Here is a 14,978-nt window from a genome sequence, read left to right as displayed (position 1 = left end):
TGTGCCCCTAGTCGCCACACTCCGGCGCCTGTTCGGGTACACGGAGGGAGAATTCAGAATTCTCAGCTGGTACGGGAATTGAACCCGCGCTGCTGGGCTTGTTCGGCATTACAAACCAGCTGTCTAACCCATTGAGCTAAACCAGCCCTATGGAGTTGGAGTATAGTAGGGAGCTAAGTACGCAGCTTTGCGAGTTCCCGGTATCATGGAGGAAGTGTTGTTGTTTACCCTTGCTGATTGTGATCTGTGGGTCAGGAAGTTAAGGATCCAGTTGCAGAGGGAGGAGCCAAGTCCTAGGTCCTAGGTTTTGGGGTTTGATGTCAGTTTGGCTAGGATTATGGTGTTGAAGGCGGAGCTGTAGTCAATGATCAGGAGTCTGACTTAGATGTCCTTATAGTCGAGTTGCTGCAGGGATGAGTGTAGGGCCAGAGAAATACCATCCACTGTTGTGGCAGTTGGTGAAATGCAGGTGAATTGGAGTTGATATGTCTCATGACTAGCCTCTCAAAGCACTTCATATTAATAAATGTCAGGGCTACTGGTCAGTAGTTGTTGAGGCACATTGCCTGGTTTTTCTTTGGCACCAGTATGATGGTGGTCTACTTGAAGCAGGTGGGAACATCGGAACGGAGGAGGGTGATGTTAAAGATGTTGGCCAGTTGGTCCATGCAGGTTCTGAGTGCATGACCAGGGACGCCATCAGGAACTGTTGCTTTCGTGGGTTCACTTTCCAGAAGGCCGATCTAACTTCTGAGACTGTGACGGTGGATGTGGGTGTGGGTGTGTCTAAGGCCCTTGTGGCAGGTGACATCGGTTAGCTGTTTTCCTGCTCAAAACGAGCTGTGAGGCAACGGTGCTAACCACTGTGCTACCATGCTGCCCTGGTTGCAAGCTTTTGGCCTGTTTGCTGCGTAAATGTAAAATGTGAATTGCTTATTGTCACAAGGAGGCTTCAAATGAAGTTACTGTGAAAAGCCCCTAGTCGCCACATTCCGGCACCTGTTCGGGGAGGCTGGTTCGGAAATTGAACCGTGCTGCTGGCCTGCCTTGGTCTGCTTTTAAAGCCAGAGATTTAGCCCTGTGCTAAACCAGCCCCTATGTGTACAATCGACATAAACTCGAGGAACCGCACCTCACCTTTCACCCAAGCACTTTTACCGCCAAATTGATTCAATCTAACATGAATTCAACAATCTTACATCGTAGCCCCTGCCCTTATTTTGTTTCCTTTTTCTTTGCTGGCTTTGTTTTTCTTGATGGGCCAAACGGTCTCCTTCTGCATTGTAAATTCTAAGATTCTACATGTCCCTGAGCTCCCAGTCACCTGTCATTTTAATCCTCAACCTTGCTCCCAACTTTGACCTTTCTGTCCTAAATATTTCCAGCATTTTCCATTTCTATTAAGAAAGTCAATGCTTTTGGATGGCACATATTCTTGATCCTGCCATTCACACCTCCTGCACACACATCTGTGGTTTCTCTACTTGTCCCATTACCACTCTCTTTGGTCTTGCACCATAGAACCTCGTTATTTAATCTCTCCCGCCCGCATCCCTGTCACAGTCCTTCCCTTTTGTTCTTCTTCCCATCCTCCCCCACCTTCCAGCTGCGCTCAATCTATTGCCATTGTTCACTTTTCCCAGCTCTCTCCGAATACTCGCCCTGTCCCTCTCCCCCACAGTTGCTGCCACACTTGAGTATCTCCTGCATTTTTCTGTTTTTATTTCATATTTTCAGCTTTTGAACATTTTCCCCCCCCTCCCCTTCCCTCATGGACAGCAAGCATGAACCTCATATACGGTGTGTTGGGAAGGGGGAAAGAGATACCCATAATCGTGAACACAGCAACATTAGTCAAGGCCTGTGCAAGCTGTTTGCCACATCACTTGGGCGAACCACCCACAGTACGTTACTTGAGTTAGGGCATCTGAAATAAAAAGGCACGAGAGGACAGCGGTTAGCACCGTTCCCTGGAACGGGGAGCAGGCACAGGGTGGCTGGAGTGTATCTTGGCAATGAAGGAATTGGTGATTGATACAAAGAAACACTGCCAGTATTACCATTGCTCTTGTCCTTCCAACAGGTACTGACGGTGGAGAATTGACCAGGTCACCAAGGAGAACAGTCAGCCCGAGGAGAAGGATGTTTTCCTACAAAAGAAAATTGTTGGGATCACCACGTCGTTCGCCTTGCTGTACCGAAACCACAACTTGCAGACAGTGAACTTACTGACTGAGGGCCTTGCGAGTGGCATGAGTGAACCTGCACTGATTGCTGTAATCCAGAACCTGGGTAGCTCTCATAACCACACTCTCAGTTTACTGTAGCGTTTAATATTGCTGTCACAAACCTCTACTAAATAAAACCTGCACTGAAATCAGACCGAATTCCAGCGGATTTTGATACTGGAGCAGCTCACCGACTCACAGTAAAGCAGCACTAATCACTTTCACAGCACTCTTCTTCATTGACACAGAAGTGACACCACAGCCCCAGAGTCAGCGGTGCCCTGACTTTTTAAGCAATAAATCCGCCTGACCATTTTGGGGGGGTCAAGGTACAGTTTACCACTCATGACACAACCTCCTGCTCCCGGAGCTCAGTGTACAAATGGATGGCCAATACTCTAGCCGTGCGAAGTGTTTAAAAATAGCGGATTATTCTTTGTACCCACTTCCAATCCTAAACAGTTCTGCCATTTTGGATTGAGATGAGGAGATATTTCGTCACTCGGAAGGTAAATTTGTAAATCTTTGGAATCTTCTTTTCCAGAGGCCTGTGGTATCTCAGTCGATGAGTATATTCAAGACTAGGGTGGCATGGTGGGGCAGCGGTTAGCACTGCTGCCTCCGGCGCTGAGGACCTGGGTTTGATCCCGGCCCCGGGTCACAGACAGTGTGGAGTTTGCACATTCTCCCCGTGTCTGTGTGGGTTTCGCCCCCACAACCCAAAAATGTGCAGGTTAGGTGGATTGGCCACGCTAAATTGCCCCTTAATTGGAAAAAAAATAATTGGGTACTCTTATTTTTAAATTTGGTGTATATTCAAGTCTGAATTCCTTTAGTCTTCAAATGTTTGTGTGGTACGTGTCATGATATCCACATCAGCATATCATGGTGCAATCACACACACACTGATGGACAGGCAGTTGGACCAACCAGCACACACATAACATCGCAGCCAATCACCAGTGAGAGCACACGCACTATAAAACAGGGAACACCACAGTTCCCGCTCATTCTACCAGCAGATAGCTCAGAGCACAGAGCTCACAGCATGCCACTCAGACATAGACCATGTGCTGAGTGCCTCACTAAGATAGTGATAGGGCTGGGTCCACAGGTTAGCTGGTGAAGCACGTACCCAAGCCAGTAGTTAGTTGTTACCGTTGATTAGGCAATAAAACAGAGTTGTACCATCTACAGCTGTGTTGGATCATTTGTGCATCAGAACACCCAACACGACAGCACGGTAGCACAGTGGTTAGCACTGTTGCTTCACAGCGCCAGGCTCCCGGGTTTGATTCCCGCTTAGGTCACTGTCTGTGCGGATCCCCGTGTCTGCATGTGTTTCCTCCGGGTGCTCGGATTTCTTCCCACAAGTCCCAAAAACACGTGCTGTTGGGTGAATTGGACATTCTGCATTCTCCCTCTGTGTACCCGAACAGGCGCCGTAGTGTGACGACTAGGGACTTTTCACAGTAACTTCATTGCAGTGTTAATGCAAGCCTACACGTGACAATAATAAAGATTATTATTATTAAATCTAGTGATCTCAGAGGACGGGGTGGGAAAATGGAGTTGACGGAGAAGATCAGCCATCATCTTATTGAATGGTGAAGCTCAAGGGGCTAAATTGCTTACTCTTGCTACTATATAGCCATGCAAGAGACTGGCAGAATGTTGCACCAACCTCTATAAAATGCACATTGCTGGGAACCTGGCTTGGGATAAGGTGCAAAATCAGAGAAATCAAAGCGGTGAAGTAACAACTACAAATTGGTCTCTCAGCAACATGTACAACAGTAGCATAGTTCAAAGGCACACAATCTGTTTTTGGTGTAAAGTACATGTAATTAGTTCTACTACATGGCATTTACAGCTCAGAAGCAAGCCATTCGACCCAATTTCCTGATGTCAAGTTACAACTGCTGGATATTAAAAGCTGGAGAAAAGATTAATTTGTGAACACCAATGTCTCATGGGATGGATTGGTAACGAGAAGGTATTTTAGTCACCAGTTTGCTTGTTATCTACACTTTTAAATGATGTCCATAAACCATTGATCCTCAGCGTTCCCAAATGCAGCAGACTTGCACCGAATGCTGGAATATGGAGGCAGCAGCCTAGAATCGATTTCCTTGCAACAACCGGCCATGGTCCACAGCATCAGAGAGAGGACCAGCAGTTTCAAACAAAGAACAAAGAAAGGTACAGCACAGGAACAGGCCGTTCGGCCCTCCAAACCTGCGCCGACCATGCTGCCCGTCTAAACTAAAATCTTCTGCACTTCCGGGGTCTGTATCCCTCTATTCTTATCCTATCCTAGGGGCTGGTTTAGCACACTGGGCTAAATAGCTGGCATGTAATGCAGCGTGGGTTCAATCCCCGTACCAGCCTCCCCGAACAGGCACGGAATGTGGCGACTAGGGGCTTTTCACAGTAACTTCATTGAAGCCTACTTGTGACAATAAGCGATTATTATATTCATATATTTGTCAAGATGCCACTTAAATGTCACTATCGTCCCTGCTTCCACCACCTCCTTTGGTAGTGAGTTCCAAGCACCCACTACCCTCTGTGTAAAAAAACTTATCTCGTACATCTCCTCTAAACCTTGCCCCTCGCACCTTAAAACTATGCCCCCTAGTAATTGACCCCTCTACCCTGGGAAAAGATCTCTGACTATCCACCCTGTCTATGCCCCTCATAATTATGTCGACCTCTATCAGGTCGCCCCTCAATCTCCTTCGTTCCAGTGAGAACAAACCAAGTTTATTCAACCTCTCCTTATAGCTAATGCCCTCCATACCAGGCAACATCCTGGTAAATCTCTTGTTCACCCTCTCTAAAGCTTCCACATCCTTCTGGTAGTGTGGCGAACAGAATTGAACACTGTACTCCAAGTGTGGCCTAACTAAGGTTCTATACAGCTGCAACATGACTTCCCAATTTTTATACTCAATGCCCCGGCCAATGAAGGCAAGCATGCCGTATGCCTTCTTGACTACCTTCTCCACCTGTGTTGCCCCTTTCAGTGACCTGTGGACCTGTACACCTAGATCTCTCTGACTGTCAATACTCTTGAGGGTTCTACCATTCACTGTATATTCCCTACCTGTATTAGACCTTCCAAAATGCATTACCTCACATTTGTCCGGAATAAACTCCATCTGCCATCTCGCCGCCCAAGTCTCCAAACGATCTAAATCCTGCTGTATCCTCTGACAGTCCTCATCGCTATCCGCAATTCCACCAACCATTGTCGTCTGCAAACTTACTAATCAGACCAGTTACATTTTCCTCCAAATCATTTATATATATTACGAACACCAAAGGTCCCAGCACTGATCCCTGCGGAACATCACTAGTCACAGCCCTCCAATCAGAAAAGCACCCTTCCATTGCTACTCTCTGCCTTCTATGACCTAGCCAGTTCTGTATCCATCTTGCCAGCTCATCTCTGATCCCGTGTGACTTCACCTTTTGTACCCGTCTGCCATGAGGGACCTTGTCAAAGGCCTTACTGAAGTCCATATAGACAACATCCACTGCCCTACCTGCATCAGTCATCTTTGTGACCTCCTCGAAAAACTCTATCAAGTTAGTGAGACACAACCACCCCTTCACAAAACCGTGCTGTTTCTCGCTAATACGACCACTTGCTTCCAAATGGGAGTAGATCCTGTCTCAAAGAATTCTTTTCAGTAATTTTCCTACCACTGACGTAAGGCTCACTGGCCTGTAGTTCCCTCGATTATCCTTGCTACCCTTCTTAAACAAAGGAATAACATTGGCTTTTCTCCAGTCCTCCGGGACATCAGCGGAAGAAAGTGAGGATCCAAAGATTTCTGTCAAGGCCTCAGCAATTTCCTCTCTTGCCTCATTCAGTATTCTGGGGTTGATCCCATCAGGCCCTGGGGACTTATCCATCTTAATATTTTTCAAGACGCTCAACACCTCGTCTTTTTGGATCTCAATGTGACCCAGGCTATCTACACACCCTTCTCCACACTCAACGTCCACCAATTCCTTCTCTTTGGTGAATACTGATGCAAAGTATTCATTTAGTACCTCGCCCATTTCCTCTGGCTCCACACATAGATTCCCTCCCCTGTCCTTCAGTGGGCCAACCCTTTCCCTGGCTACCCTCTTGCTTTTTATGTATGTGTAAAAAGCCTTGGCATTTTCCTCAACCGGATTTACCAATGACTTTTTGTGACCCCTTTTAGCCCTCCTGACTCCTTGCTGAAGTTCCTTCCTACTTTCTTTATATTCCACACATGCTTCATCTGTTCTCAGCCTTCTAGTCCTGACAAATGCCTCCTTTTTCTTTTTGATGAGGCCTACAATATCTCTCGTTATCCAAGGATCGCGAAATGTGCCATATTTATCCTTCTTCCTCACAGGAACATGCCGGTCCTGAATTCCTTTCAACTGTCATTTGAAAGCCTCCCATGTGTCAGATGTTAATTTACCCTCAAACATCTCTCCCCAATCTATGTTCTTCAGTGCCCGCATAATATTGTTATAATTAGCCTTCCCCCAATTTAGCATATTCACCCTAGGACCACTCTTATCCTTGTCCACCAGCACTTTAAAACTTACTGAATTGTGGTCACTGTTCCCGAAATGCTCCCCTACTGAAACTTCTACCACCTGGCCGGGCTCACTCCCCAATACCAGGTCCAGTACAGCCCCTTCCCTAGTTGGACTATCTACATATTGTTTTAAGAAGCCCTCCTGATGCTCCTTACAAACTCTGCCCCGTCCAAGCCCCGAGCACTAAGTGAGTCCCAGTCAATATTGGGGAAGTTAAAGTCTCCCATCAGAACAACCCTGTTGCTTTTACTCCTTTCCAAAATCTGTCTACCTATCTGCTCCTCTATCTCCCGCTGGCTGTTGGGTGGCCTGTAGTAAACCCCCAACATTGTGACTGCACCTTCTTATTCCTGATCTCTACCCATATAGCCTCGCTGCCCTCTGACGTGTCCTCCCACAGTACAGCTGTGATATTCTCCCTAATCAGTAGGGACCTCCCCCACCCCTTTTACATCTCCCTCTATCCCGCCTGAAACATCTAAATCCTGGAATGTTTAGCTGCCAGTCCTGTCCTTCCCTCACCCAGGTCTCTAATGGCAACAACATCATAGTTCCAAGTACTAATCCAAGCTCCAAGTTCATCTGCCTGACCTGTTATACTTCTTGCATTAAAACATATGCACTTCAGGCCACCAGTCCCGCTGTTTTCAGCAACATCTCCCTGTCTGCTCTTCCTCAGAGCCCTATTCCCTAGTTCTCCCTGTTTTTTCACCTTCTGACCTATTACTCCGGTACCCCCTTCAAGACCCACGATCGCTACTTGACAGATGAGCCCAGCAGAGGCAGAGCCACTTTCTTCGAACCAGCCAAGTGAAACGCAGATAAAGGCCTTACCCATTTGCACAGTACCGGTCACCCTGAAGTTAAGTATAGGTTATTGTAGCTGATAGGTGGTTTAATTCGTAGTAGATATTGTGTTTGCATGTTGAGATAACTCTTGTGTATGTAAATAAACCATCTTTTGAACTAACTAATGGTTGTGTGGTCATTTGATCAATATAAGGGAAGGCTTGTGGTTCACCAACATTATTAATAGAGCAACAGATTCCCGGCTTGGGTCCCTGTCTTTGCGGAGTCTGCACGTACTCCCCGTGTCTGCATGGGTTTCCTCCGGTTTCCTCGTACAAGACCTGAAAGACATGCTGTTTGGTGAATTGGACATTCTGAATTCTCCTTAAGTGTACCTGAACAGAAGCCGGAGTGTGGCGACTGAGAGATTTTCACAGTAACTTCATTGCGGTGTTAATGTAAGCCTACTTGCGACAATAATAAAAATTATTATTAAATGGGTTGGTGTAAAATCCTGGAGTGAATTCACTGATAGAAGTGGAGGGAAGCTCTGTTCTAGAGTCCTTTGGAAAACATGGAGTAGATTTTGGAAAGCATTGCTAATGGAAAGCCTTATTTATGGAGATTTAAAAACTTGCTTTTGGGGGTGGAGCTTGGAAACTCTCATCTGACAATTTTTTGAGGGGATACGGAGGAGAAATCCACAGACAGTAGCTTGAGTTAAGAGTGGGGTGTGTTTGACCACAGCCAATTAGTTTGCTTTCAAAAGGAACTTTCTGTGACAATGAGACTATTATAGCTGTGGCTATCGGGCAGGTCAAAGGCTAGGAATCCTACGGTGACTCAACTCCTGATCCTCCAAAGTCTGTCCACCATCTACAAGGCACAAGTCAGGAGTGTGATGGAATACTTTCCACTTGCCTGGATGGGTGCAGCTCCAACACTCGAGAAGCTAGACACCATCCAGGACAAAGCAGCCCACTTGATTGGCTTCCCTTCTACATTCACTCTCCAATGCGCAGTAGCAGCAGTGTGTACTATCTACAAGATGCAGGAACTCACCAAGGCTCCTTAAATAGCACCTTCCAAATCCACAAGCACTACAATCTAGAAGGACAAGTGAATGAAATGAAATGAAAATCGCTTATTGTCACAAGTAGGCTTCAAATGAAGTTACTGTGAAAAGCCCCTAGTCGCCACATTCCGGCGCCTGTTCGGGGAGGCTGGTATGGGAATTGAACCGTGCTGCTGGCCTGCCTTGGTCTGCTTTCAAAACCAGCAATTTAGCCCTGTGCTAAACAGCCCCAAGTGCAGCAGATAACTGCGAACACCACACCTGGAAGTTCCCCTCCAAGTCACTCATCATCCTGACTTAGAAACATATTGCCATTCCATCACTGTCGTTGGGTCAAAATCCTGGAACTCCCTCACAAACAGCACACTGGGAGTACCTACACCAGATGGACCACAGCTCACCACCGCCTTCTCAGGGGCAATTAGGAATGGGAACAAACACCAGCCTGGCCAGGGAAGCCCACATCCCATAAATGATTTTAAAAAAGTCTCTCCTTCAAAATGACCGGACTGACAAAGAACAAAGAAATGTACAGCACAGGAACAGGCCCTTCGGCCCTCCAAGCCCGTGCCGACCATGCTGCCCGACTAAACTACAATCTTCTACACTTCCTGGGTCCGTATCCTTCTATTCCCATCCTATTCATGTATTTGTCAAGATGCCCCTTAAATGTCCCTATCGTCCCTGCTTCCACCACCTCCTCCGGTAGCGAGTTCCAGGCACCCACTACCCTCTGCGTAAAAAACTTGCCTCGTACATCTACTCTAAACCTTGCCCCTCTCACCTTAAACCTATGCCCCCTAGTAATTGACCCCTCTACCCTGGGGAAAAGCCTCTGACTATCCACTCTGTCTATGCCCCTCATAATTTTGTAGACCTCTTATCAGGTCTCCCCTCAACCTCCTTCGTTCCAGTGAGAACAAACCGAGTTTATTCAACCGAAATACCATATATACCAAAGGACAATATACCAAAGGAATTTATTCACCCGATTGCTTTGTGCAAAAACCCCAGGTCCAAACTCCAGCAACAGAAAGAGGAATCAGCGACTCTGTTGAACTCCGGACACAGAACACCTTGCTTTACTTTGAATGGTCCCAGAATCTTTTGAGGTCTTGGATTAAAACTTCTTTTAAAGAATCCCTGATAATGAAGCATTCCCTCCTTATAGCACTGAATTGCCAGTCCAAACGTTGCAGTGTGAATGGATCCTCATCCTCCATGGAGCAGTGAGTGTGCGACACTTACAATGGAGCCACATTACAAGACTGGTGCCCAATAATTGGCTTTTTATTGTTGCACCTATATTTGACGCCTTAAAATAATAATACCCCTTTATTGTCACAAGTATGAAGCTACTGTGAAAAGCCCCTAGTCGCCACATTCCGGCGCCTGTTCGGGTAAGCCGGTACGGGAATTGAAACTGCGCTGCTGGCCTTGTTCTGCAACACAAACCAGTTGTCCAGCCCACTGAGCTAAACAATTTGTATTGTCTAATACAGAGAATCTCTGGGTTCCTATATTGACATGCAAGCATAGCTTTCTGTGAGAAAATGTAGTAAAGGTGAAAAATCTTCCCTTGGATTTGGATTATGAATCTATAAATAATTCAAAAATGTGGCTAGACAGGTCAGACTGCTCTTTGTGATCCTCCTCCACCACACCCGAGGCGAAACCCGATCCTCGACTCCGATTGCTTTTTTCTTGTAGTAGTTTCTCTTGTAAGTTTGCATTGTCGCAAAGCAAGCGCCTTTCAAATTCGAGAACCACATTCCATCCTCCCCTACCACCCCAAGAAATAAAAGCACACAGCAGTATATAGATATTCTTTAAATTCAGAAATGTTGAAACATTTTAAACCAAGTTATTTATTTAACAGGTGGAAATGTTGTACGTTCCCCACTCTTTTGACGCTGCACCATTCAGACAGGTTTCCCAGTAAACGTGCTGTGGATCAATCCGCTTTAATCACTGGCTGGTGAAGCAATATGAGGCTGGTGGGAAAGTGAAATACGAGCAGGCCAGAGTGTAGGATGCAGGATAAACACAGCAGGGTGGTGAAAAAGGTCTTTCATCGTACAGCGCAACATGGCAGCAGGGATTCAATATTGAAAACAGGCAAAGCAAATAGCCCTTCGATGATAATTTTGACTCAGGCAGCATGGTGGCGGTGGGCAGCACTGTGGCCTCACGGCGCCGAGGTCCCAGGTTCGATCCCTGCCCTGGGTTACTGTCCGTGTGGAATTTGCACATTCTCCCCGTGTTTACGTGGGTTTCGCCCCCACAACCCAAAGGTGTGCAGGTTAGATGGATTGGCCCTGCGAAATTGTCCCTTAATTGGAAAAATTGGGTACTCTAAATTTTAAGAATTTTTTTTTTTGGCCGATTCCATTTGTGGAGGATGTGCAAAAATCTAATTATACTAAAGTTTCACCAGTAAAGGTCCACGTGTACACTGGTTGTGAGAGATAATGTGTTAATAGGTCTTGGTCATAGATATGACGAACATGGTCAACAGTAAATTCTATCCAAACGCTGCAGCAGTACTAATTTTCCAGGAGAAATACCCAAACTGTTGGTAAAGGACAGCTTATTAAACAAAATGCTGAAAATCAGAAAACAAATCAAAATTTTCTGGAAATACACAGAAGATAATAATAATAATCTTCATTCGTATCACAAGTCGACTTACATTAACACTGCAATGAATTTACTGTTAAAAAAGCCCCTAGTCGCCACATTCCGACGCCTGTTCAGGTACAGAGGGAGAATTCAGAATGTCCAAATTACCTAACTGCACGTCTTTCGGGACTTGTGGGAGGAAACCCATGCAGACAGGGGGAGAACATGCAGACTCCTCGCAGACAGTGACCCAAGCCAGGAATCGAACCAGTGTCTCTGGCGTTGTGAAACAAGAGTGCTAACCACTGTGCTACCTTGCCACCCACAACGGTCTGCCTCCACTGTAGGCTGGGGGGAAATCACAGGTAAATGTCTCAAGCAATGATACAGTCTCTATCAAAACTGTCAGATCCTCAGATTGGCTATGCACTTCCAGCAACTTGTTAGTACATCTGTGATTGAACAGTTTCAGTTTTCACTCAGGATAAATTGCAGGGGGTTCAGTCAGTATTCAAGATGGTTCAGCACAGGTGTAGCAAGAGGTTTATGTTTTTGAGCTGGGAATCCTGATCGGTGAAGGCCAGTTGTGACGTCCCAAGCCAATATCTGATGTGGACAGTTATTTATCCGCCCTTTCGATTTTAAAACAAAATTTCGACTCCCCTGACATTCAAGGGGTTTTTTTCATTTTAATATCGTCAATTACCTGTAAATATCAAGAACAAAACTGTCAGCAGCTCTTACTGATGGGGTGTAATCTTGGTGGGGTGATTATTATTGCAAACTGAGGACAGCACGGTGGCGCAGTGGGTTAGCCCTGCTACCTCGCGGCGCCGAGGTCCCAGGTTCGATCCCGGTGCTGGGTCACTGGCTGTGTGGAGTTTGCACATTCTCCCTGTGTTTGCGTAGGTTCCGCCCCCACAATCCAAAGATGTGCAGGCTAGGTGGATTGGCCACGCAATTTAGCCCCTTAATTGGAAAAGTGAATTGGGTATTCTAAATTTATTTAAAAAAAAATAATTGCAAACACTGAACAATGAAAACTCTCCCCCCCCCATTAACTCTCAAACATACATACACTATTACTGGGCCAGCTACAATTATTCATTCAAACAAATATTCAAAGTAAAAGGTGCTTCCCTCTCACCCAGTCATCAGTCCAAAAACAAACACAACCCATTTCATCACCGGCCTACCTGCTGTGAAACTGGGTCAGTTTGAAGTACAGCTGCAGCTTTCTTTAGATGGCCTAGATTCAAAAGTGCCTCTAGCCCACTTCTGCTTAAAACTTAATAAAATATATAGGTGGCTTATCAGACTGAGAATGTTAGTGTGTGTTTTGGACTGACACCTCTCAGGAACGGTGTATGAGACAATCCAAAATCATCTTGTTTAGGACTGCTGTTCCCATACCGTACCCAGGACATGTAGAGTGTAGAAGATCTCTCGTCACACAAAGCAGGTGGGATTCATTCTGCTGGCCTGTCCGGGGTTCTTTCCGACCCTGGTACCACAGGAGATGGAAGGTTTTAAGAATCTCTGTTGCTCTTCCATCAAATAATGCCCAGGCCTGAATTTTCATCCAACATTCTGTATCCTTTTCTTTGGAAATCTAAACTACCCTCTTCGATGGTACCTCTAAACCCATGCCCTCCATTACCTTGAAGGAGTATGGAGGAGGGGGGGGCAAAAAGTGCACGGGAATGTCTCCTCCAAATGTATAACTGAATCGTAGGAAAGTTATATTAAATCATCATTGAGCCTTGGATCTCAGGAGTACAGTATATCAATTGCTGTAAATTGTACCGCAGGTTAGCAAGTCCATCAAAGAGCAAACCAAGCACTAGGTTTTTATTTCTGGAGGGATAAAATTGATAAGAAGGGAAGTTAGACTAAAACACTACCAAACCTTGGTTAGATCACGTGGAGTACGGAATGTGGTTCTGGTCACCATATTATAAAAAGATATTGAGGTCCTGGAGAATGCACAGAGATTTACAAGGACAATATCAAAATTGTGTGGGTATACATATCAGGAATTGAGCATCAGGCTGTATTTCTTCTCTCATGTGAAAAAAAGGGAAAGGGTGACCTGAAGGTGTTTAAAATTGTGAAAGGTTTTGATAAGAGTGGTTACAGAGGGAATGCTTCCTTTTGTGGGGAGGAGCATCACTATAGACCATCATTTCATTACACTAAAAATTCAAAAGAAACTTTATTACCCTAAGAGTGGTGACAGCGTGACGCGCTTGAAGTGAATAGCATAGATTAATTTAATCGAAAGCTAGATAACGATACGAGAAGGGATGGCAGTACGGTGGCATAGTGGTTAGCACTATGACTTCACAGCGGCAGGGTCCCAGGTTCGATTCCTGGCTTGGGTCACTGTCTGTGCGGAGTCTGCACGTTCTCCGTGTCTGCGTGGGTTTCCTCCCACAAGTCCCGAAAGACGTGCGGTTAGGTAATTTGGACATTCTGAATTCTCCCGCTGTGTGCCTGAACAGGCGCCGGAATGTGGCGACTAGGGGCGTTTCACAGTAACTTCATTGCAGTGTTAACGTAAGCCTACTTGTGACAATAAAGATTATTATTAAAAAGTGGTTAGCACTTCTGCATCACAGCGCTGAGGACCCGGCTTCGATCCCAGCCCCAAGTCACTCTCCGTGTGGAGTTTGCATATTCTCCCCTTGTCTGCATGGGTCTCACCCTACAACCCAAAGATGCGCAGAGTAGGTGGATTGGCCAGGCTAAATTGCCTCTTAATTTTAAACTTTAAAAAGAGGGAGAAGGAAATCGAAGATTATGATGATAGAGTTAGATGACGAAAGACGGGAAGAGACTCAAGTACAGTATAACCACCAGCATGGCCTTGTTGGGCTGAACGGCCTGTTCCATGTCTATGTAGTGTAATCATAGGTTCTCGCTCCAAGTCACATGCGGCACCTCTTGGAACACATTCTCGTCATCCACTACACGACTGCAGCAGCTCAAGGCAGCAGCGACTTACCACCATCTTCTCAAGGGCAACAAGGGATGGGCAATAATTGCTGGCCTTGCTAGCAATACCACTTCCATAAAAGGTGTCATTAAGCTCATACTGAGCAGTAGCAGTAGGTCTATTCTGGTGTAAAGTGAATTTTACTGGACAGAAAAGGAGAAAAAGTAAACCGACAAACAATGTCATTGGTGGGACCACTTCTTTGAACAATCATGCCTCTCATCTCGGGAGCCCTGGGCATTACAATCAGAAACTGGAGATTATTCATTCCGAAGTTATTTAATTTCAGAGCATATGTTAAATGGTTTTCAATATAACTTCAAATGAAAAAGATCCTAATAGATGAATAGATAACTGGCAGTCATACTGACACACCAGGCAGGAAATGGGAGCTAAAGACACTTTCACATCCAGTACACAATTCTTTCAATGATTATAAAGAAAGCAAAGATCCCAAATCATCCATTCGTCAATAAATGGGAACCAACCTTTTGGGGGCTCTAGAAATAAAAAAAATGTATGTTGGAAGTGTCTCTTCCTATTGGGAGACAGACAGATGAATGAAATGAAAATCGCTTATTGTCACAAGTAGCCTTCAAATGAAGTTACTGTGAAAAGCCCCTAGTCGCCACATTCCGGCGCCTGTTCGGGGAGGCTGGTACGGGAATTGAAC

The 14,978-nt window shown here is 45.7% G+C and overlaps 1 protein-coding gene across 2 annotated transcripts in view; it reads left to right on the top strand.

Annotated features, from left to right (window-relative positions):
- Nucleotides 1-2,380, top strand: part of LOC140424762 (uncharacterized) — a 104,838-nt gene extending 102,458 nt beyond the window's left edge. For both annotated transcript variants that reach the window (XM_072508143.1, XM_072508142.1), the window contains one exon: nucleotides 2,084-2,380. In XM_072508143.1, the coding sequence (XP_072364244.1) occupies nucleotides 2,084-2,090 (7 nt within the window). In that variant the 3' untranslated portion in view covers nucleotides 2,091-2,380. The remainder of the gene's footprint in view (nucleotides 1-2,083) is intronic.
- Nucleotides 2,381-14,978: the final 12,598 nt, after the last annotated feature.

This window comes from Scyliorhinus torazame, chromosome 6, assembly GCF_047496885.1.
Source record: "Scyliorhinus torazame isolate Kashiwa2021f chromosome 6, sScyTor2.1, whole genome shotgun sequence".
In the NCBI taxonomy this organism is placed as follows: Eukaryota; Metazoa; Chordata; class Chondrichthyes; order Carcharhiniformes; family Scyliorhinidae; genus Scyliorhinus; species Scyliorhinus torazame.
This window is presented reverse-complemented; position numbering and strand designations above follow the sequence as displayed.